General features: G+C 39.4%; 2 protein-coding genes and 1 long non-coding RNA gene across 7 annotated transcripts in view; 2 read left to right on the top strand and 1 right to left on the bottom strand.

The window, feature by feature from the left end:
- ush2a (Usher syndrome 2A (autosomal recessive, mild)) overlaps positions 1–2,670 on the top strand; it is a 400,820-nt gene extending 398,150 nt beyond the window's left edge. For 4 of the 5 annotated variants that reach the window (XM_061879051.1, XM_061879076.1, XM_061879048.1 and 1 more), the window contains one exon: positions 1,603–2,670. In XM_061879051.1, the coding sequence (XP_061735035.1) occupies positions 1,603–1,689 (87 nt within the window). In that variant the 3' untranslated portion in view covers positions 1,690–2,670. The remainder of the gene's footprint in view (positions 1–1,602) is intronic. The other variant, XM_061879060.1, reaches the window with a different exon arrangement.
- A 1,963-nt stretch (positions 2,671–4,633) lies between these two features.
- Positions 4,634–23,852, bottom strand: kctd3 (potassium channel tetramerization domain containing 3). The gene is made up of 19 exons (XM_061879028.1): positions 23,432–23,852; positions 21,805–21,858; positions 18,319–18,364; positions 18,026–18,099; positions 17,884–17,942; positions 15,012–15,092; positions 14,805–14,948; positions 14,648–14,732; positions 14,383–14,573; positions 14,196–14,311; positions 11,700–11,787; positions 11,511–11,627; positions 9,201–9,371; positions 8,955–9,110; positions 8,786–8,882; positions 8,522–8,715; positions 8,308–8,446; positions 8,130–8,252; positions 4,634–6,782 (listed from the first exon to the last, which is right to left on the bottom strand). The coding sequence occupies exons 1-19, from the start codon at positions 23,500–23,502 to the stop codon at positions 6,254–6,256; spliced, it is 2,535 nt and encodes an 844-aa protein (XP_061735012.1). The 5' UTR covers positions 23,503–23,852; the 3' UTR covers positions 4,634–6,253.
- On the top strand, positions 4,635–16,086 carry LOC133537898 (uncharacterized). The gene is made up of 3 exons (XR_009802879.1): positions 4,635–9,131; positions 9,222–9,339; positions 14,359–16,086. It is a non-coding gene; the product is annotated as an uncharacterized LOC133537898 (long non-coding RNA).
- Positions 23,853–25,313: the final 1,461 nt, after the last annotated feature.

Below are 25,313 nucleotides of genomic sequence, written 5' to 3'. Positions count from 1 at the left end.
ACCTCAGAAGCCGGCAAATAGAAAAGAGACATTTGATTTTTATTTAAATTTGATTTATTATGCCATTGGTATTTTTTAATTATTATTATTACTTTTGAAACTGGATTTTGCATGTCACTATGAAGTTATACAAGCCTTGCTTATTCAATATTCAATGCAGAACTTGTTTGGGTCCCTATTAAAGGGTTAATTTGTTCACCCTTGGCCCGCGGCTTTGTTCAGTTTCAAATGTTTGCCCACTCTGCATTTGAGTTTGACACCCCTGCTTTAAACGTAGGTAAACATTTAAATAGTAAGCATTCAGATCTGCATAAGGAGTTTAAATAGTGACAGGTTACACCTTTCCAGCTGTTCATGTCTGGTGCAGACCGTAGTGGAGGAGCACAAGGCAGACGTTCCCTCCGGGGCCCATGTTTTTGTTGGGGGTAACACCCTTCACTTTTGGGTCGGACTGACGAGGCCACCGATTGACAATCTGGTTGCTTTATTATTAGTTTTGCAGGACACCTTTCAACACTCTACTGCACAGTGCACACGCTACTACCTCTCTCTCTCTCTCTTTACACGCCCACTCACTCACTGACGTCACTCAGCCGACACGTTGCCATTCTCGCAAACACACATACGCTATTCTCATAAGTTAACCAGCTCCCCTGCTGTGCAAATGTCGATACATAACATGAAGATATGTAGGCGCGCACACAGCTGCTTGGCAAGATGCAAAATATTAATGGAGTTATGACCGCCCAACTAGCATCAACTAATGCAAGTAAAATGACTGAATTTTGTAGCAAATTCCTACAATTTGTGTTTTATCTTTAACAATTGGTTTTACCTGCTACATGGTTTATCCGTCTACATTTATCCATAATTGTGTTTTTAGTACCATACATCGTGACGCATTTATTATAATGTCAATAAAGTGTTTTCTTTCATTCTAAACTAATCTTTTTTTATGGCAGACTGTATTTGGGGCGGCATGGCGTATTGGGTAGAGCAGCCGGCCAGAAACCTGAGGGTTGCAGGTTCGCTTCCACCTATTGACATTCAAAAAAGCGCTGCCGTTGTGTCCTTGGGCAGGACACTTCACCCTTGGCCCCCGATGCTGCTCACACTGGTGAATGAATGATGAATGAATGATAGGTGGTGGTCGGAGGCGCCGTAGGCGCAAACTGGCTGCCTCGCTTCCGTCAGTCTACCCCGGGGCAGCTGTGGCTACTGATGTAGCTTACCACCACCAGGTGTGAATGAATGTTGAGTCCCACTTCTCTGTGAGCGCTTTGAGTGTTTAGAAAAGCGCAATATAAATCTAAGTTTGTTTTTTTTAATATGGAAAATTGTAAATTGTTCTTTGAGTGCAATAAGCAAAGCCTAATGTGTTTAATGCCTTTTAATTTCTATGTTCACCTTTCTAAAATATTTCTTTGAGTGCAATAGGAAACATATGTTTAATGTATTGTAAGATCTTCTGTTAAAATAAAGCCAATATTGACTTCTTTTTTTTTTGGGAGTTCCCTTTATTTTGAAAAGTATTAGTGTCGATATACATTTTGGTATCGGGACAACCCTACCAGCTAGATAGTAATGTTGTTGTTCTTTCAGTACGTGGAGGAAGACTTTGCGGATGCCATCAAGGCACTGAGCAGTGTTAAGAAGGAGCACGCCACCTTCACGGACACACAACTTTAAGAATGCTGCGGGCAAACAGGTATCACACAGTTACAACGCACATCGTGTACAATTACCACTTTTGACATCGTTATGTTTCATACAGTTCGGTCCAACGCAAGGGTGGGTGATGTTTACACATGGACTATAATCATGGAAGAAAATAATAATACAGTAAACATGTGTGTAGCTTCAATTGAACACTATTTATTTATGGCATGTGATATTTAAATTCATAACTCTTGTTTGCACAAGTCACTGTTACTCGTTTAAACACTCATCGTCTTAGCTGCAACACAACTTCATGTACAGCTTTTCTCTTTGTTAGTGTGATATAGAAAAATATGCAAACGTCTTTTCTGAATATTTTAAATGTGGCTGGGAATCACTGATGTGCCGTTTTCACTGACTTGATGTGACGTAACCTTTGTTGCGCTTGTAGAAAGGAAACGACTGTAGCTGTTAAGTGTTATAAATACTGTGTTCAATAATGAACTCAAGTTACATCAGGGGTGTCCTAACCTTTTCTAGCAAGAGCCACATCATGAGAAACATTTAATTGGTGTTTTTAATGTTTTAAACAGGTTAAGACTAACCCACGTACATACTGTATGCTAAGAAGTTGTACACATTTCAAGAAAAACAGCCCACATGTCAGCTTTGTATTACAGGAGACAACGTGTATTATTATTACTGTTTTGAGTTTTAACATTTGTTCGCCTTATTGCTCTTTTTTTCAGCTTTTGGTGTTGTTTTTGTGTTTTTAGAGTATGACTATTTGGACACACTAGATAGCTACATTATTTTATTTCAGTTTTTTGTTTTTACTGTACACATGTATTATTGTGACTTTTTTATTCTAGAAGTATTTATTTTTTCTGTAAAATAATATTTGCAGATAATGCCACTGTATGTGTAATGTAAGTCAAATATAAGTGATGGCCAACACCTTGTCTAGTGTCCATTTTTCTAACCTTCTAACCATGCATAATTACTACCTTATTTTAAATAAAAATATTTTTTTAAATGTTTTAAATTATTTATATAAGTATTTGTTTATATATTATTACAAATATTTATATTCCATTTTATAATTTTTTTCTATCATGTTAATTAACTACTCAGTGGCCTAGTGGTTAGAGTGTCCGCCCTGAGATCAGTAGGTTGTGAGTTCAAACCCCGGCCGAGTCATACCAAAGACTATAAAAATGGCACCCATTACCTCCCTGATTGGCACTCAGCATCAAGGGTTGGAATTGGGGGTTAAATCAACAAAAATGATTCTCGGGCGTGGCACCGCTGCTGCTCACTGCTCCCCTCACCTCCCAGGGGGTGAACAAGGGGATGGGTCAAATGCAGAGAATAATTTCGCCACACCTAGTGTGTGTGTGACAATCATTGGTACTTTAACTTTAACTTTAAATGTAATTTGCATTATTTTAAAGTCAATTAGTACTGAAAATATTTTATTCTAATTTGTTTCTATTTATTTTCTATCCAATTTTAAATGACATAATACAATTTAAAAAATACCTTGTATCATTTTGTGTATTGATCAAATTAAATACATGATTGTTTTAAGTAATGTAAAGTTGAAAAAGTAAATTAACTTAACAGCTCAATTATAACACTGTAAAATTCTTCATACTTCAATATCCATTTGCATTTTCTCCATTCCGACAGAGAAAACTGGTCGGATGCTTTACTTCTTGGGTTTTATTTAAATATTGATTTAATACATTTTAATATTTAACCAAATTGCACATCCTCTACCTTACAAATCTTGAAACTTGGGACTTTTTGGCAATTTGACGTTGTTTTCTGCTGAGTTAGCCCAACGCTGGTTTAGGTCACACGTGCACACAGGCGTACGTGTACTGCACTTGCACACAGAGGGGACCAGAGTTTCACCATACAATAAGACGTAGCGCTAATTTATTTTTTGTGCCCGTGTCCCTTCAGGGAGCATCAAGACAAGTTAAAGATGAAAAAAAGTGGCAGAGAGAACGATGGCGGCCTCGCTCAAGGTCACACGCGCATGCACGTACACACGCCCAGAGAGAGAAACATTCAGTGGCATGTTCACAGCTAGTGTCAGCCATCGAGGGAGGAAGGAGAGGTGGTGAAATGAGAGTGTGCAGAGTGATTGTAAAGGACAGTGTGGCCCTGAGATACACACACACACTTTTATTAAAGTCATAAATCATAGTGACGACACACGCCGTCTCAAAGAGGAGACTGTCTGAATGAGGAGGTTAGTGAAATGAAGGTGCGCACACACAAAACAATGAATATGTTCACTCTGGCGAGTCTGCAGCCACACACAATTTCATGTGAACACTGACCCTTTTTTTAAATTAATTTTTTAACAAACATGTATTTGCCTAATTTCCAATTGCACTCCAAAGTGCAGAACCTTTTATCCCAACTACTTTAAGCATCGCTAATCAGAAATCATTTACAATCACTTTTGATTCATACACACAGCTGAAGATTTGTTGATTGTTTTGTTTTCATAAGTGTTGACAAACAACTCCATCAAATGTACCTTTGATTTCTGAAATGTTTCAGGCAGCCTTTAAAGCAATCAACAAAGTTCCGGCTTAAAATATGTGTGCAGAGAACACTAACAAAGCAAAATAGTATTAAAATCACAGCTTTTTCTGATAGCTTTTGGAATCGATTACTGTAGGTTCTTGCTTGTTATTATAAATAACAGGTTACAAGTTGCCTATAAAAGGCATTTAAACATTTTTTTAATAAAAAATAATTAATTTTGGTTTTATTGTGTTAAAGTATTTTAACCCATAGGTCTATTGCTTGGAATTATGCTTTTTAATTTACTAAATGTTCTATTTTTCATATTTTATTTTATTACAATTATTTAATATATATATATATATATATGTATATATATATATATATATATATATATATATATTAAAATCAGTAAGGTTCCTGTTTTTTAAAGCTTAGAAAAACAATTGTTCCTAAAAATACATTTAGAAATACAATTGATTCAAAATTATGTTTTTAAATATCATTTATTTTACACTGTATAAGATAAATATAGTTGTGTGCAATATGTCCACTGAAAAGAAGCTAATTTGACCTTTCAACTCAGCAGTGCTGTTGAGTCAAGAATAATCTCATACATTTATAAAAAGTTATTCCTCACATATAGAACATTTGGCAAACAATCCTAATTACTTTGAACACATCTTTAAACAAAATGACCCAAATACTTGTTTTACTTAATTACTGTAGTGTTTATTGGAGTGTTCAGTTTGAACAAGTTTTAGGTAACGCTGCTATCAATCTTATCCTAATAGAACATTTCAAGCATAAAACAAAAATAATAATATAGGTACACATGCTCACTAGCATGTGAACACAACATAATACATTGATATATTTATATATTCTATATAAAATAAAATGAGTCTTATATAGTGCAAATGAAGTCAGGTCCAATAGTATATATAATATATGTATGATTAGCAACAATACACAAATGACCTCAAAACATCATAGATATGAATCCATCATTGGAATATTTTCATTTCTATCCAGTTAGTGTGTGAACATCTTTTTCAGACACAAAAAAACTACTAAATGCACGACAAGAATGTTGCACAAGACGTCTTCATGTAGTTGTATTTCTTGTCATGGTCTGTTTTGTTGTTATTTAGCAATTCATGTAAAGTACCGTGTGCGGCTTAAGAAGAATATTCTCTTTGAACACTTGCACAAACTACACGTTCCAGTTATAATCTACTATTTACAACATCCAATTGATCACTTAACCTGGTGTCAGTTTGTCATATAATGCCTTCATTTCTTTTTAAAGCACACCAATAGTGTGATAAACACATTGAATAAGGCACACACACACACACACACACACGACAAAACACGATAAAGTGATAAGAGTGTAGGATCACTTTTAAAACTGTACAAAAATAAATAATAATTTGCGTAGTAATCTTGCACAGGCAGAGGCACCACTGTGAACAAATAAGTGCTAATAACATTTTATAAAAGAAAGTGAAAAATAATGGATGTATACTAGGTTCGTATATTAAAGAAACATTTTCACTCATGCTAAAAGGAGTTCCTCAAGTGTTCCATCAACTTGTTTTCTCCTGTTTTAATATTTTATAAACATTTTCAGAATAATTTTCATCTGGTTGTATTTTTTCATAATGCATGCTTTGGACTTGAAATTCAGTGCTTCTCATGGCAATAAAGTAAGAGAGTGAAACGTTATCAACAAGCTTACTTATGTATCTTGCTGCAATGTGACCATCTTGTCTTCTTTGTGTATGTATTGTTGTGCATCTTGCATAACCGGCACACTCGTGAGACTGTCATGTTATAAAAAGAAGAAAAAAAAGCTATGCGTCTGTTACGCATACGTTTAGTTCACTTTAACGGGAATGTTTTTGTACCTTTTGAGCCAGCACAACAAACTTTAGCTTCTGTGATGTAAGTGTTGCTTGTAACAAAGGAACAGTTGAGTTTCAGGACAGGACAGACACAGAGACAGACTCACATTCAGTCTTTGGAATGTTGGTGAACTCCATCAGAGGCTGCTGTCCAGACTGGATGACTCTATGTCCAACTTCCTGTGTCGTGGTGAGGTGGACACCGCCAGTTTGGTTGGTGATGGCGAAGCGTTAGTCGAGGAGTCGCTGCCTCCACCTTCAGAGCCAGAGGATGGAAGGGGCACCGGTGGCGCCCTCTTCCTCCCTAGAAAGCCAACATCCAGCACTCCCCTCTTTTTCACACTTCCCTCCGCCTTGATCCCATCTCCCAGAACGTCACCCTCCTCAGACTGCAGTTGCACCTTACGCCTGGCATCACCTGCTCCTGAAATGGGGCTATCAGGGGGTTGCCGTGGAGATTCCTGACTCCCGCCATCTCCCTTGGTCCTGACGGAAGTGGTCGAAGCTCCGATGTTGGCATTGGCACTGCGGCAGCTCCAGAACTCCATGGCCGACAGCCGCCTCTCGCTCTCCTCAGGCCCAAAGTCACAGAGTGAGCGGCGGGTGTCGGTGGTCTGATCGGTACTGTTTTGGACACCTCGACTGAAGCTGAAGTTCTGGAAGTCTCTGGAGAAAGAAGGAGGTAATGTCTGAGTGCATTCAATCGATCGCAAATGGACTGTTCAGGTTGTTTTAGAAGACGATTTGCCTCTAATCCCAGCAGGCTTGATCAGTTTGTGCTCGCAGATTTAAGGCTGAAATATGCTCTTGCATAGCTTGCATGCACTCTAACGGGGTGTAATTCGTTTAGAGCTCTTCCTAAATGAGCACCAACAACTCTTGTTGACTTGCTATTAGCTTTCTGTGTGAAGTAGTTGGGAGTAAACAACGGCGACTGTAGCGACATCCACGAGGTTGAGCTGAAACTAATCAATTTGAAACAAGGGTCACTTTTATTGTACATTTTGCTCTAAAACTGGAGAAGACATTGGCGAAGGTGGGCTGTGTGAGCCCCTAACGAGTCGAGGTGAAACAATGGACGGACGAGAAGGAATCCTCGTAAATGATGTGATAAAAAGTGAAGCAAGACTTTTTTGGCTTGCTGGATGGGGAGGAGCCAATCCAGCAAGCCAATCAGTCAATCACAAAAGCTATGTGATGTGAGAGCAGACTTAAGCCTTTAGAAAGGACAGCTTTAGTCTGAGAGGATGGTGCAAGATGAGATGTTAAGATAACGGTCATGTTGAACCACAATAGAACAAAAACCTTCTTCAGATCCTGCACTATCCTCTCAGTCTAGACCTGTCCTATCTAAGTCCGAGCATGAACTGGTTGGTGAACCCTACTCAGAGGAGAGGCAAACGTCTTCAAAGACATTCCAGTTGTAAGAATATTCACAATAAGATTTTAAGATAACTTAACAACTGTGGTTTTGAACCATAATAGGGTAGTTTTGCAAATGTTTGATAACAGTTGCATTCAATTAGTCACACTTTCTAAATTGTAGAGTAGACTTCCATTCATCCCACTATGGGGAATTTCCACAGTTCAGTTGCAGTGCAGATTTTACACACAGCAAAGTGTAAAACGTAATAAAAACTATGACAAAATGTAATACATTTTTAAAAATGACTAGATAATTAATGTCTGTTGTAATATCCATATAAACTATTCAGATTGATTATATTACTTAAATTTGTTTTTGTCAGCAAGTTTATACTCTAAAAATGTATTTTACTAAATTGGAGTTCAATCAATTCAAGTATATCCTCCCCTTTAATGAATGCCAACCTATATTTATCACGGACTACGTCATTCGTTTGAATCAAACGCCCCATCGCAAATAAACCTATTTTTCTTTGGATGGGATAGGTTCCAGCCACCCTTGCTACTCGGAGAGGGACAAGCAGTAGAAGATGATGTATGTATTGAAGAAACAAAACATTTAAATAAGATGAAACAAAAGTTTCTCACCGGTTGCTGTGGAAGGACTCTGTTCGTCTAGCGCGGGCCAGCAGGGGGCTCTCTCTGTAGGGCCGCACAGCCCCGTAGGTGGCCTGGTTGTCTGGGACGACTTCCTGGGTCTGCAACTGCAGACTGGAGGACACACAAGATGGTTGATCTACAACGGAGGCTATTTGTGCTCTCCTACCTTGAGCAAGATTCTCTGAGGTGTGGATGGTGCAGCACAGAAGGGGCGGGGCTAATATTAGGTGTGGCACAACGGGAGGTGCTTAGATCACACTGGTCCAACAGCTGCAACAGTTCTTCTTCTGTGGGTCCACCAACATCTAAACAACACGGGCAGCTTGAGAACACGCAGAGTGCATGAACTATTATATGATAGTCACTTATCCATCTTTCACCTTCTTTCTTCTTCTCCTCTCCTTTATTGGCAGTGTCCATTGCGGTGGTCAGGTCCCACAGCTGGATGCTACCATTGCTGTGGCCAGTAAACAGATAGCGACGTGGTCTGGATCCCATCCGGCTGGAACCTTCGCACTCTCGAACCATAAAGCAAGAGATGGTGGTCCCATCCACAGATTGGACTTCACAGATTCTACATTATAAAACAACAAAACCTCAGAGAGGGAAAACTTCCACTGACCATTTTTACTTGACTCACAAACCTTCTCCCTGTGGACGAGAGCCTGACAAAGAGTTTGTTGGTAACCGGGATGACCTTCTGGATGAACACCTGTTGATCATCTCTCTCTCCAAATGGACCTGAAGGAACAATCATCAGAACTAAGAAAGACACCAGAGAGAAAATCTCGATAATAATCAATAATCTCTCACCGATATCATTTCCTGAGCAGTAGCTGCCATGGCTCTCAGTTTCCTCCAAGGAGAGTATTTTGAAGGAGGCCAAAGGTGTGGACCCCGGCTGGGTGGAGATCATCCCTCGGAAGCGTGTCACTGTCCAAGTCCTGACGTGGTTGTTATCAGCGCACACTGACACCAGCACAGAATGAGGTTTGTGATTCCTTAAATGCCTGATCAGAAATTGTGTTCTAATCTAAAACTTCCATCACGGCCTCTCACCTGAGACCAAATGTTTTTCAGACAGCATGATCTTGGTCACAGGGCTCCTGTGCACGGTGAAGGTCTGGAAGAGCTGAGGACCCGAGCCAACGGTCTCTGGGTGCTGCACGATGACTCTCACTGCACCACTGCTTGTCCCGTAAGCAATCTCGATCCAGTTGCCACTCACACCTGACACAACCAGGCGACATTTTACGGTCTGCTTTCTTATTCTGTTACTTTTCCTCATTCAGCATTTATTATTTCACTGCAAAGGTCTTGTTTTTGCACATTTCTTCTCATTCTTACATATTTGCAAATGTTCTTAAATAGTGGACACAGGCGCTGGACCATGTTGGTTACATTTGCAATGTAAGAGCACATTTTTTATCTTTGGAAATTTACCTTAACATTAAATATGGGTTGTACTTGTATAGCGCTTTTCTACCTTCAAGGTACTCAAAAGCGCTTTGACACTACTTCCACATTTACACATTCACACACTGATGGAGGGAGCTGCCATGCAAGGCGCTAACCAGCACCCATCATGAGCAAGGGTGAAGTGTCTTGCTCAGGACATGACGAGGTTGGTACTAGGTGGGGATTGAACCAGGGACCCTCGGGTTGCGCACGGCCACTCTACCACTGCGACATTACTACATGTTGCAGTTTCTGCATGTTTCCACATTTCTGCATATTTCTTTTGTTGTCACACATTTTTTTACCATTGCACATGTCATGTCTTTGCACATTTCTTCTCATTCTTACATCTTTTGCACATTCTCTCAGAGTAAATGTGCTTGTGTTTACAAATGTGCATCTTTTACTACACTTTTGCCTTGTCATTGCACATTTATAACCACATCTGAGCTTCCCTGTCATTGAATATTTCTTTAAACATTTCCCATGTAATTGAACATTTAATCCGTTCTTGTGCCATCATTGTGTATTTCCTCTGGCAGCGGATAGTTACTCGGGTACCACTGTTTGCCTCACATTCAGGAGATTGAGTGTTTCAATCTCCATTTGGGCATCACGGTGTAGTTTGTATATTCTCCCCGTCAAGGTTAGGTTTTCTCGGAGTACTACATTTTCCTCTTACATTCCAAAAACATGTCCAGTATGTTAGGTTAATGGACTCTAAATTGTTAATAGATAGGGCTGCAACGATAAGTCAACAAAGCCGATTATAAAAATTAGTCGATCATGGATTTGTTACTTTCAACCAGTTGCTCAATAGAATTTTCAATTATAGACCGCCAAGAATGTTAATGTTTACACTGCTATTCTCTTAGGTAAATAATTGCCACTATATAAAGTTAAAACGTTAAAGTACCAGTGATTGTCAAACACACTAGATGTGGTGAAATTATCCTTTGCATTTGACCCATCATACTTTATAACCTCAACAGTACTGGATAAAAAAATGTTTTACACTGAATGTCATGTTTAAAGGACATTTGCCCTTTAAGTCTGATGATTTGTTTTTCACTGTGGTTATATACTTTGAGTAATAAAGTATAACAATGTGTTTCTCAGTAATGTATGTGTATTTTTTTAAAATTAACTGTAATATTTATTTTTTTTAAACTAAGTTAAAATCAAGCTGCGGACTCAACCTCAAAAGTTGTAGAGAAGATCATGAGCAATTATCGTTTGACTAGTCCACTAATCAAAACAAAAAGAATAATCGTTAATTGGGGGATGGCGTTGCGCAGTTGGGATAGTGGCCGTGCCAGCAACCTGAGGGTTCCTGGTTCAATCCCCACCTTCTACCAACCTCATCAAGTCTGTTGTGTCCTTGAGCAAGACACTTCACCCTTGCTCCTGATGGGTCGTGGTTAGGGCCTTGGATGGCAGCTCCCGCTATCAGTGTGTGAATGGGTGAATGCGGAAGTAGTGTCAAAGCGCTTTGAGTACCTTGAAGGTATAAAAGCGCTATACAAATACAACCCATTTACCATTTAACCAATTTATTGTATTCCTATTCATAATGTCAATGATTGTTTGGGTAAAACTGTTTTTACACGTGTCCTATTATTGCACTTCCATCTTTTTTCTGCTATGGAACATTTTAAATTCCATTGTACATGTATCCTATTAGTGTGCATTTTGTGACTATTTCTCTATTTACAGTAGTATGCTATTTTACTACTACTAATACTCCATGCTGCATGAGCTCTTACCACCCTCATGCACTTTTTTTTTTTACCTTTGCACGTGAAGTGTTTATTCAGGTAATTGCATTTTTTAGCTACACTGTTTACTTTTTCAACAGCCACACTCTTATTGCTTATTATTGATTCTTAGTAATCCTATTTGATTACTGACTGGTTTTGGGTGTGAGGTAGACAGACAGAGCGGTGATAGCGTCGTTGGAGGGGTCATGATATAACTCCGTCACCAGAAGGTCGTTATCTTTCATCCTCAGTGGAAACTTCTGCATGTCTGACAAGAAGAAGAAAGAAAAAAGAGGGTGTAGTACAGTGTATTGTGTAAGACAGTAAGTAGTGTGAGTACCTATGTAGTAAATGGAGCCATTGTTGCAGCCCAGTAAGAGGAAGGATCCTGCTGTGTCGCAGCTGGTGATGGGAACAACATCTTGAACCTGAAAAAAGACAACATGCCATTTGACCGATGCAATCATTAAAAGTGCACACAAAGATGTAGGGCCAAATTGGACAGAATTAAATAAATGCAAACATATTTAAATAATTACTTACATGTGTCATTAACAGGAATTAAATACATACAGTACATATTAAATGTGTCATTAATTTAATGTAAAATTTCATTTAATGTATTTAAAAATTTAATTCACTGACACATTTAAGTATATATTTATTTAATTTTGACCTATATGGTCAAAAATTAAGTTGGACGGATAAACTATATTAATGAAGCGCTAACAAGATCCAGTTGGTACAAAAACAAATAAATTAGGGCTGTCAAAATTAACGTGTTAACTGATGTGATTACTTGCAGAAAAATATTGCACCAATCATGTGAACACTTAGATTATTTATACAATTTATTTTGACTGTACAAACTCTTATACCTTAACCGCTATATGGTCAGTGATTTTGTCAATTAATTTGTCAGTACAAAAATGAGTGAAGAGACTGACAGGTGTGCTAACTGGCAAATTTCACTCCAAAATACAGCCTGAAAGAACTTAAGATAAAACTGCTACCAGGTTTAGTGCAAATAAATGCCATGCATTCAAATGAAACATTTAAAAACGTTCCTGGATGACATTCTGACAAATGAATTGCATTTGTGTACAAATATTGGGGTCTTTTGTTAAGATGATTTCAATAATGCAAGCGAGTAATAACCTGGGATTTATCATGATTAATCCAAATTACAATGTGTGATTAATCAGATTTAAAAAAAATAATAATTTAACAGCCCTTAAATAAATACATCTTGCCAGTGATTAAAGGAGCCATATGTAATAATTGCATGTCAAGTCATCATTAAATGGCCCTGATATGTCAAGAGGCAATACTAAATCATGTTCTTTTCAAATACCTCTATAACTGATATCAGTAGTTCAGCCGGGATATGCATATTTCAAAATTAGATTTACAGCGCCGAAATCTTGTAATTGTTTTCATTTCGATGTCCCGCCCTCTACCGTTTGACCAATTAGAAGGTCTGTGAGTGTGTTAAACCCAGGTTGCCACTTACGCACCGCCATCTTCGTCTAGCTACTGCCCCTGGTAAAGTTACTAAACATGTCAGACCTTAGTAAATCTAAAAGGCATCATTACGATTCTTAGCTTATTCATGACAAAACCAGCCAAGAAAAGGAGGATTTGTATCGGTGATGCCTCTGACAGATGGAGATGATTGAAGGCGGAAAATATTTTTTTCATCTGACGCCAAACTAGCTTATTTGCTCATTGATAGGTAAGTCAGGCATTCATGTTTTCTTTTTACTTGTAATAAATGGAAAAGGACATTTTGTATGTAAACTATATTTTCCAATACAGTCTATGATCTTATTTAACAAAGCTAGTATGTTTGTGCAACGAATGCTTAGTGTGATGGTGCTTAGCTGCTAGTGTAATGCTTGGACACGTCGACATATAGGCTAACGGGGGAAATAGTTGCCCGTGAGCCTGTATGTCGATGTGTATTCGAACTGACAGGGCAAAATATATTTTCGACAAATAAAACTTATGCGGATATGGGTAGTGTCTGCCTATTTTGTTCTTAATATGCTGATACGCTGAAGAAATGGGTTCCAACATTAGCACAGCTGTTATCATGACAATGTGAAACATATGGAGATAGCTGAATCACATGACAAAATAATTCCTCATTCGTGTAACCTATAGGCATACCTTGGTAAAATGTATCCCTTTTAGTTTTGGGCGTACATTAGGTTGCTAAGCCTGCTTCACTTATTTTCACCAGTATAACCATCGCTAGCGTTGGTTGTAGTTTGTTTTAGTCTTTGTTTTCTGATAGTACTGACAATAACCATACGATTGACATTTGTTGTGATATTCTACGCAAGCATGACATACTTCTTCCTGAAAAAAGCCCATTTCCTGTGTAAAATGTGTTGTTTAGAGATTTGTTATTGCCAAAACGCTTGACTATTCAGCTATTATGGTCCCAGCACCTCAACCCCTAGCAAGAGGCAGTGGAAGTTTGAAGTTCCTTGGAGTAGCCCAGTCGATCAGTCAGAGAGAGGGGTGAGGGGACTACAGAATTTTGACCGTGATTACAGTACCATTTCTGGGCACATTATTACAAATGGCTCCTTTAAATAAATCATGGAATAATGAAATCAGTTTTATTATATTGTAAAAATAAATACATCCTGAAATAAATTAAGTCATGAAATAATGAAATTAATAATGAAATAATTCAATTTAATTAAATGCATTGATTGACAATTAAATATTGGATGCCAATTTTAATTGATAAATGGCACAATTATTTAAAGATGTCTTAGTTTAATTAATTTTGTCCCAATTGGATCCCGCCCATACACAATACCTGCCAGTGCTGCGTGACAGCGTTCCAAACTCCAACCTTCCCCGTGTGACTGGTAGCCACCAGCTGGTTTCCAATGAAGAAGAGATCATCCACAGGCACACCGAGGCTAAACACACCTGTTGAGAAAAATATGTGATCAACAATATGTCTATTTTAATTGCAGCTTTTACTGTCGACCATCATCTACCTATCTCATTGCCGCTGCCTCCATCTTGGATGCTCCATAGGATGATGCTGCTTTCTGAGGCAGCTGCCACCATCTTGTCCTTGTCTCCGTGCGGCCCACCCACCACCTTGGCATTGAGCGCGATGCGTTCAATTGTCCGGTCAAGGTAAGGAGAAGAGAACACTTGCTGCCATCCAGTAGATTCCTTTATCCTGTCGTAAACGTTTCATCAGCGTTCGACATCTTTAATCGTGTCTTTTGTTGTGTGTTGTCACATCACAAGCACCTGTAGCAGATGACAAAGTGTGCGTACGCCGCTACAATCCAGTTGTGGTGCCCTGCTACAATGAGCACCTTGCGAGGGTCAGGTCCTTAAGAGGAAGGCGCCAACGTGAAAGCTCACATCACCATTGCACTACTTCACTCTTTTTCAGGTTACCAACCGAGTTTGTGTGTGTCATCTGATCCAGGTGAGCCAGGGATTGGAGGGGTTGAAGGGGGACCACCGTGAGGTAATCCTTCCACTCCACTGGTGCCTGAGCGCTCGTCACAGGAGTGGGCGGAGCTTGACTTGCGACCAGGGATGACTGATGGAGTAATACAGAGAAGTTATGCTGTTGCTCATATTCTCACAAAGCCTGTTTCCTTACCTGGCGGTGGAAGGTAACCATGGAAGAGAACGCTACCACATGATGAGCGGTCCAGTTCTTCGCACAGCAGAAGGCGCCGCACTACACACAAACATTTAATATACAATAAAATAACATTAGGCATTCATTTGAGAATGATTTCAATTGTGTGGATTTGAATGCACTACTTGGCCCCCATCAGCATAGGCCAATGTGGTGATATATTTTACTGATATTTTTTGATGCGGTACCGCCTGAGGGATCGAAGGTCGCTGGAATTCAATGTTGGTTTTCGGCCTTGCCGCTTAAGTGCAGTGATTTTTCCAGATTCTCTGAACCTTTTTATCATATTACAGATTTGTGATGGTGAAATCTCTGAATTCCTTGCAATAACTTGTTGAAAAATGTTGTTCTTAAACTGTTCGACAGTTTGCTGACGCATTTGTTCCCAAAGTGGTGACCCTTGCCCCATCCTTGTTTGTGAATGAATGAGCATTTCATGGAAGCGGCTTTTATACCCAATCATGGCACCCACCTGACCCCAATTAGCCTCCTCACCTGTGGGATGTTCCAAAAAAGTGTTTGATGTGCATTCCTCAACTTTCTCAGTCTTTTTTGTCATTTCTGCCAGCTTTTTTGAAACATGTTGCAGGCATCAAATTCCAAAGTTTACCAGTTTGAACGTTAAGTGTCTTGTCTTTGCCGTCTATTCAATTGAATGTAAGTTGAAAAGAATTTGCAAATCATTGTGTTTTGTTTTTACTTACGATTTACACAACGTGGCAACTTCACTGATTTTGGGTTGTGTAAAATAACACTGATGCGTAGGAGAAAGGAAAACTGACAAATAACACCTTGACACTCGTTTCACCCAATGTGGTAGATTTGAGTGCATTCTGCTGCAGACTACAGTACACACCAGTCGCCCGTAGTATCCTCCAAGTGCCATTGCGATGGCTGTTACCCGGCCACTAAAACAAGGCCATGGCATTGTAATACTTTGTTGCATCCTGGGTAATTTAAAGTTGGTTAACTTGACAGTCAAAGCTACGCCCATTAGCCAGCATATGTTATGTATGTTGTTAGCATTGCATTTCCTGTGTTGCCATTCCACATTGCTCAAGCCAAGGCTGTGTTATTGATTGACGAAAAAAAACTAAACAACTGCAATGTATTAGAACCGCAATATTTGAAGCACTATGTAGCGAGGGATGACTATACAGAGAGATTTTACCCATGAGGAAACTTCAGTTTCCATGGCAATGGAGTCATTGTTTATGTGCCTGTTTTTATGTGAAGTGGATTTATTGATTGAAACTTTTATTAGTAGATTGCACAGTACAGTACATATTCCGTAAAATGACCACTAAATGGTAACACCCAAATAAGTTCAACTTGTTTAAGTTGGGGTCCACCTAAATCAATTCATAGTACAAATATATACTATCAGCATAATACAGTCATCATACATGTCAATCATCAGAGTATATACATTAAATTATTTACAATCCGGGGGGTGGGATGTTGAGGGGGTAGGTTAGGTTGCTATCAGCATATTGCAGTCATCATAGTAGTTTATCATCTGAGAAATGGACATTGAAACAGCGAAGGTCCTACGTCAAAGGATATGTACAGCGAGCAGTGGACATAGTGAGCTCAGAAAGCATAAGAACAAGTAAATACATTTGATTATTTACAATCCAGGGAGGTGGGATGTGGTGGGGGGAGGGGTTTAGGCTAGGGTTGTAGCTGCCTGCAGGTGTTCTTTTAGTGCGCTTTTGAAGGAGGATAGAGATGCACTTTCTTTTACACCTGTTGGGAGTGCATTCCACATTGATGTGGCATAGAATGAGAATGAGTTAAGACCCTTGTTAGATCGGAATCTGGGTTCGATGTGGTTTGTGGAGCTCGCCCTGGCGTTGTGGTTATGGCGATCATTTATGTTCTGGAAGTAGGTTGACATGTACTTCAGTATCAGGGAGGTGGAGCGAATTTTATAGACTAGGCTCAGTGCGAGTTGTTTTACTCTGTCCTCCACCCTGAGCCAACCCACTTTGGAGAAGTGGGTAGGAGTGAGGCAGGATCTGTGGTGGAGGTCTAGAAGTAACCTGACTGGCTTGTTCAGGGATGTTTGGAGTCTTGATTTGAGGGTTTCAGAAGTGCTGGGGTACCAGGAGGAGAGTAAAACTGTTGATGCACATATCTTGGCGTCCTGTCTCTTCAATAACACATCTCCACATTTGTGAGCCTTTGACGTGAGCAATATCCAGCAGTAACAACATGGCAAGACTTGCACCGTTCAACATTATCTTTACCGTGAAAATCAAGTTGACCAACTTTTGGCAGAACAAACTACAGTTGTGGTTACAGCACATTGACGCCCAGTTTCAATTGGGAAAATTACACAGGAAGTGACAGAATATTTATACGTAGAAGCCATGCTTGAAGCCTCGATGACGGCCATAGCCATGATGTTTGGAGGATCCTCTCGCAATCGGCAAGTAGAAAGCACTCAAGGCTACTATATTGGGTAACAAATGTGAATATATTTTACGTCCAAATGGCTCTAATAGTATTCAGAATGTTGAAACTGAAAAATACTTTATTTCAAAATAAGAATCCTAATTTGTGTAGATTAATTCACAGCGGTCAAGTTCAGAACCAATTAGTTGAGACAACTGCGTGTATGTTCTTTCTAGTATGCACTTTGAGTAAACACTCCTTAACCGTCATCACAAAGATAACCTCTCCTTTTCAAGTTCAATGACAATGAAGGGAAGTTGCAACCATGAAATAGGAAGTAAAACAATATAACAGTTCCTTAGGGAGTGATGACTTCACTTATTAAAAACTGAATTACACGGCAGATGTTGTGCACCTGTATAAGACGTACCTATGGGAGTTATGCCATAGAACTCTGCTTCATGTCGCAGAACGCTGATGTTGACGCCACTGTGGAGACATAATAAAAAAATAATAGATTCATTCTGCGAGACAGGACAACATGGAAGCATAATGGCTGAAGGATTTCTTACCGCAGATCCAGTTCTTTGGTTCGGAGGAAATTTAGAATTGGTGCAAAAGCTGTAGGATCTCTGTCAATAAATATCTAGATAGATGACGAGAGAGTGATGGATATCATGGTTAATGGAATACATGGTCTAAAATGATATGCAATGCAGCATGTGGCGAAAACAGAAACTTAAAATGTTTGTATATATGAATGATCATAATTTTAACAATGTAATGATCATTTTTAAATTTGAAATTATAAGAACTGTAAAAAATGTGTTCTTATTTTGGATGAGTAAATACAGAATGTACTTACAGCTCCAGTTTCATCCCGAAGAGTGGATATTCTTCCACTCAGCAGACTGGAACACACACACAACCATTTAATACAAGATTGGTATCTATTGCTACATAGCAATAGATACCAATCTTACCCTACACCACCTCCCCATCTTTGCACGAGGAACACTTAACTTGCACACTTGTCCCAAGAGTGCAGAGCTTTTATTTGGCTTAGTTTGTTGTCATTGTTTTTACATTTGCAATTTTGCACTGCAGCATTTCCATTCATTCGATTTTACATATTATTAACCACTCTATTTGTATCCCATTCTGTTTGAATAATTTTCTACACAATATTGTTCTTGTGTTACTCATTGGTCGAAATCTGGGTACTTTCTTGCCATCTGCTGGTATGACAATAATGTTAATTGAATCATTGAAACATGCATCTAGTAGTACATCTGCCACTTTTGCGTTATAAAAGGTTCCAGAGTGTACTTGACAAATATGAATATGAGTATAGAGACACACCTCCTACATCAACTATACTGTATTAAAGGGGCCCAACTATGCAAAACCAACTTTGTTTACATATTGGTACCTGTTTTTGTGTGTTTGGGATCTGCATTCATCCTGAAACCTTGAAATCAAACCATGAAGTCATGGCAGAGATATTTATAAAACAATCTTGTCTTCCTTCATACTTCCAAACCGGTCGAAAAATTTGTACAACCTGTGGCATTTTTCCCAGTAGTGAAGTCAGCGGATATCGCCATATATATAAAATTTTCACCCGAAGAGCTTTGCGCGAGTTCGTCGTAGTCTGACATCTTAGTCAATACCGTAAGTTCCTTCTTTTTCCTCTATCCTCTTGTTGTGGGGCAGACTAGTTCATACACGCACATGCATCCTCCGCTGTTGCCATATTTCAAAACAAAGTAGCGTGTAGTCCTAACATATCTGTCAGGACATTTGATATGGAAACGCTAAAAACAACAACATGGCTAATGGGGAGAAGAAGCAGTCAAAGTGAGCGGTCACGTAAATAAGACCCCTCAAAAAAGGGTACATCCTGAAGAGACGGTCAGAAAGCGGCTTGAAGGATAATGTTTGCAAAATTTTGACAAAAAAAACATCATTATGTTATGTGGACCAGTGTTTTTCAACCACTGTGCCCTGGGAGATTATGCAGTTTCACCTATTTGGGTTAAAAAATATTTTTTGCAAACCAGTAATTATAATCTGCAAATAGTGTGTTGGTGCTGTCTAGAGCTCCGCAGAGTAACCATGTTATACAGTACCATACCATATCGGTGGGTGGAAGCCGGTAGTTAATTGCTTTGTAGAAGTTGGGAACACGTCGTGGTTTGTCGTGATCACAATATGCGGGAGGTAGCGTGCAGGTAAAAAGATATTCAATGCTTAAATTTACAATAAACAAAAGGTGAGTGCCCCTAAGAAAAGGCATTAAAGCTTAGAGATGGCTATGCAGAACAAAACTAAAACTGAACTGGCTACAAAGTAATCAAAGAGAATGCTGGACGACAGCAAAGACATCGTGGGGAGTAGGGAGACGGTGTCCACAAAGTACATCCGTACATGACATGACAACAATGTCCACACAAAAAAAAAATAGACACAATTTAGATAGTCTTGGTTGCTAAAACAAAGCAGGTGCGGGGAATAGCGCTCAAAAGGAAGACAGGTAAATACATACCAAGAAAACAGGAAAAGCCACCAAAAAAGAAGTGCAAGACAAGAACTAAAACACTACGCACGGAAAAACACCAAAAAAACTTTTAAAAAGTCTCGGTGTGATGTGACAGATCGTGACAGTAGACCTACTTTGAGACAAGAGCTATAGTGATGCATTCTTTATTATGGTTTAAATTGCGACGACGGCTTTTTATTGTCCACCGAATTTCTTTTTTTGAATGATTTCTGCAGGTGGTGTGCCTCCGGATTTTTTCAATAAAAAAAATGTGCCTTGAGTCAAAGGTTGAAAAACACTGATGTAGACCAAATGGAAGTGTTTTAGTTGTAGGCACACAACCACAATAAGGACCCCTCTAACTGTTTGCACTCCATGTGTGAATATCAAAACGATTTTGCATCATCTCAACCCAAAACGTGAGTAAATGGAACATTTCTACACTTCATTTCAAAGAATAATGCAGTCGCTGCACTAAGATGACAATTTTCTTTTTCTGTGCATGCGCGTGTGTGTGTGTTGTGACGTCATCCGTGAGCTGTGCCGCTTGTCCTGAAATGTTAAGTTAAAGTACCAATGATTGTCACACACATACTAGAAGTGGCGAAATTATTCTCTGCATTTGACCCATCACCCTTGATCACCCCCTGGGAGGTGAGGGGAGCAGTGGGCAGCAACGGTGCCGCGCCCGGGAATCATTTATGGCAGTGTTTTTCAACCTTTTTTGAGCCAAGGCACATTTTTTGCGTTGAAAAAATCCAGAGGCACACCGCCAGCAGAAATCATCGACTCAGTTGACAGTTAAAAGTCATTGTCGCAATTGTTGGATATGATTGTAGCTGAGATAGGCACCAGCGAACCCAAAGGGAATAAGTGGTAAAAAATGGATGGATGGACGGACCTTAAAGCATAACCAAGCATGCAACAATATAGCTCTTGTCTCAACGTATGCTGTCACATCATGCCAAGACTTATTTGGAGTTTTTTGCTGTTTTCCTGTGCGCAGTGTTTTAGTGCTCCTATTTTGGTGGCTTTTTTCATTTTTTTGGTATTTTCTTGTAGCAGCTTCATGTCTTCCTTTGAGTGATATTTCCCGCATCCACTTTGTTTTAGCAATCAAAAATATTTCAGTTGTTTATATCTGTCTTTGTGGGGACATTGTTGATTGTCATGTCATGTTCGGATTTACATTGTGGACGCCGTCTTTGCTCCACAGTAAGTTTTTGCTGTCGTCCAGCATTCTGTTTTTGTTTACTTTGCAGCCAGTTCAGTTTTAGTTTCGTTCTGCATAGCCTTCCTTAAGCTGCAAAGCCTTTTCTTAAGGGCACTCACCTTTTGTTCATTTTTGGTTTAAGCATAAGACACCTTTTTACCTGCATTTACAAAGCAATTAGCTGCCGCCTGCCACCTACTGATATACTGTAGAAGAGTATAACATGGCTCTAGACAGCACTGACACACAAAAACAACAACACATAATTTGGAGACTATCATTACTGGTTTGCGAGAAATGTTTTCATCACAAATATGTGAAATAAGATAATCTCCCACGGCACACCGGACTGTATGTCATGGCACACTAGTGTGCACAGTGGTTGAAAAACACTGATTTATGGTGATTAAAACCCCAATTCCAACCCTTAATGCTGAGTGCGGAGCAGGGAGGTAACGGGTCCTGTTTTTATAGTCTTTGATATGACTCGGCCGGGATTTGAACTCACAACCTACCCATCTCAGAACGGACATTCTAACCACTAAATGACCACAATGTCCCATCTTATTTCCGAATTGTAATATACCAAAGGTTACCTTGAGAAAAAGGAGTCGGGGATCCACATGAGGGTCTGCCTGGAGGTGCTGAACCTTCAACATAGAACATGAAAATGTGGTTTGTGGAGCTCCCCTGGTAGGATTACAGTATTAATAAATAAATGATAAATGGGTTGTACTTTGAATAGGGCTTTTCTACCTTCAAGGTACTCAAAGCGCTTTGACACTGTTGTAACTATTTCACCAATCTCACGCACTTTGCAAATTATACGTCATTTCCATTGTGCGCAAGCAATTTGCATATCGCAAGATGAGATTTAAGGCGAGATTTTGTGGATGGTTTAGTCCAGGGGTAGGGAACCTATGGCTCTAGCCAGATGTGGCTCTTTTGATGACTGCATCTGGCTCTCAGATAAACCTTAGCTGACATTGCTTAACACGATAAGTAATGAATAATTCCGCTGCTGAGCACGATATTAAAAATAACGTTCAAAATATAAAACATTCTCATGCATTTTAATCCATCCATCTGTTTTCTACCACACCTGTTCAAGCAATAACAATGTTATTAAAAAAGAATTAGAGACTTATTATACTCTAAAAATGTTGGTCTTACTTAAAAAATGCTCGCATTTAGTTGTATTATTACTTCGGTACTCTTGTCTTGTTCTGTATATTGTACATCCATCCATCCATCCATTTTCTACCGCTTATTCCAGTATTTTGTATTTCTATAGTGTTTTTTATATTGTACAGGATTGCTTGTTATTTCTAATAGATAGTAGTCTGTTTATTTCAATTGTTAGTTTTTCCTTTTCCTCTTCTGTTATTTATTTTACCCCATATTTGTTCCCACAACCGCACCTTAAGTTGGAGTCTTTAATCTCGTTATATGCAAATATAATGACGATAAAGTCTATTCTATTCTATTCAGTGTTAAAAAATATTATATGGCTCTCATGGAAATGCATTTTAAAATATTTGGCTTTCAGGGCTCTCTCAGCCAAAAAGGTTCCAGACCCCTGGTTTAGACAGTAACCCTACATTATTATATTTTATAAATAGTAAACCAAGTTGTGGTAGTAGTTTAGTCAGTAGTGTAGTCGTGAATGTACACTGTATTAGGGTTGGGGTTGGACTGATTTGAGGGCAATACTCAGTTATATTGTCCCGACTACAAATGAATAGATTTACATAAGTATTTAATAAATTATTGTTACACCAAAAACATGTATTTGCGCCCATTGATTTGCAAAATGTGCACTACACATTATTCAAATATATAGCTGGAAGCAATTTGCAAAAAGATTGCGCATTATACAAATTTGCAAAATATGTGGTTGCGCATTTTGCAAATTGCTCACATTGGTATTGTGCCTACAACAACAATACTTCCACATTTACCCATTCACACACTGATGGAGGGAGCTGCCATGCAAGGCGCTAACCAGCACCCATCAGGACCAAGGGTGAAGTGTCTTGCTCAGGGGCACAACGGACGTGACGAAGTTGGTACTAGGTGGGAATTGAACCGGGGACCCTTATGTCCTATTAGTATCCATGAGAGTGACAGCTTTTCAAAGACGGTGTGAGCATCCACGCACATATCGCATTACCGCCAATGACCCCCACGGACGGTACCATAGCACCCGCTGTCCCGTCTTACCGTGTCCCTCCCACGTTCAGCTGGATGATTTCCCCCATTCCTGTCGTGAGGTCGCCCCCGTTCGCCGCCATGATGAGCGAAGCGAGCAGGACAACAAGTGGATCCAAGTCAGGGCAGCATGACCACAGCTAGCATGCTAACACCGCGCTCCTCTCCGGGGGCTCTGCCACTGATGTCCAGAGTCAAGACCCGGCAGCCTGACACCCTCCGCCGCGTCCCTCCCGCCATACAACCGCCCTAACGTGCACACAATATGTGGACGGCCTTTCCTTGTATCCCCCCCACACACACAAAGTGGTTGTTTTCCAAAAGCTAAATGGTGACAGAGTGGCCGCCAGTGACGGGCATCTAGGTCGTAAATAACATCTTACGCAGCATCAACGTGAACCAGCTGTGCAAAGAGTACAAGCACAGCGAGAGGGATACCTCCCCATTACTTCCGCTTTTGCCTCACGTGACTTCCGCAAAGCTAGTTTGATTGATTGATTGATTGATGGATTGAGACTTTTGTTATTAGATTGAACAGTACAACTGAACATTAAATGGTAAAACTGTTGTAGGCACAATACCAATGTGAGCAATTTGGAAAATGCGCAACTGCATTTTGCAAATTTGTATAATGCACAATCTTTTTGCAAATTGCTTCCAGCTATATATTTAAATAATGTGTGATGCATATTTTGCAAATCCATCCATCCATTTTCTACCGCTTATTCCCTTTTGGGATCGCGGGGGCGCTGGAGCCTATCTCAGCTACAATCGGGCGGAATGCGGTTTACACCCTGGACAAGTCGCCACCTCATCGCAGGACCAACACAGATAGACAGACAACATTCACATTCACATTCACACACTCGGGCCAATTTTTAGTGTTGCCAATCAACCTATCCCCAGGTGCATGTCTTTGGAAGTGGGAGGAAGCCCACGCATTCAAGGGGAGAACATGAAAACTCCACACAGAAAGATCCCGAGCCTGGGATTGAACCCAGGACTGCAGGACCTTCCTATTGTGAGGCAGACGCACTAACCCAGGGGTGTCAAACTCAAATACAGAGTGAGCCAAAATTTAAAACTGAACAAAGTCACGGGCCAAGGTTGAACAAATTAAATAAATGAGTTGTACTTGTATAGCGTTTTTCTACCTTCAAGGTACTCAAAGCGCTTTGACACTACTTCCACATTTACCCATTCACACACTGATGGAGGGAGCTGCCATGCAAGGCGCTAACCAGCACCCATCAGGAGCAAGGGTGAAGTGTCTTGCTCAGGACACAATGGACAAGACGAAGTTGATACTAGGTGGGGATTGAACCAGGGACCCTCGGGTTGCGCACGGCCACTCCTCCACTGCACCACGCTGTCCCAAATTAACCTTTTAATAGGGAACCAAACAAGTTTTGCATTGAATATTGAATAAGCAAGGCTTATATAACTTCATAGTGACATGCAAAATCCAGTTTCAAAAGTAATAATAATTTAAAAATATCAATGGCATATTAAATCAAATTTAAATAAAAATCGAATATCTCTTTTCTATTTGCCGGCTTCTGAGGTAAATATCAAAATAACATTTTCCCACATACTAATAATACATTTGAAAATAAAATAACAATAATGAATGGATCAAACATTCAAGCCTTGAAGTAGCAAGAGAAAGTGCAAAAATAAAATGTTAATTCTTGCTCAGTTTGCTACATTGATTTGCTTTAACACTGAATATGGAACAAGCAACGCTTATATAACTTAATAGTGCAAAATCTACTTTCCAAAAAACAAACGAAAAAACATCAATGGTATATTAAATAAAATTTAAATAAAAAAATGAATACCTCTTTTCTATTTGCAGCCTTCTGAGGTTAATATCAACAGTAACTTTTTCCAA

Source organism: Nerophis ophidion, linkage group LG02 (genome assembly GCF_033978795.1).
Source record: "Nerophis ophidion isolate RoL-2023_Sa linkage group LG02, RoL_Noph_v1.0, whole genome shotgun sequence".
Lineage (NCBI taxonomy): Eukaryota > Metazoa > Chordata > Actinopteri > Syngnathiformes > Syngnathidae > Nerophis > Nerophis ophidion.
This window is presented reverse-complemented; position numbering and strand designations above follow the sequence as displayed.

Bases quoted from the DNA above. Each gene is read 5' to 3' on its own strand.
- kctd3 (XM_061879028.1), bottom strand. From the start codon at position 23,502: ATGGCGGCGAACGGGGGCGACCTCACGACAGGAATGGGGGAAATCATC. The intron at 14,312-14,382 runs GTAGATGATGGT...TTTTCTCAACAG, and splicing joins AGGCAGCGGCAATGAGATAG to GTGTGTTTAGCCTCGGTGTG. The intron at 6,783-8,129 runs GTGAGAAACTTT...TTCTTTCTCCAG, and splicing joins GAGTCCTTCCACAGCAACCG to AGACTTCCAGAACTTCAGCT.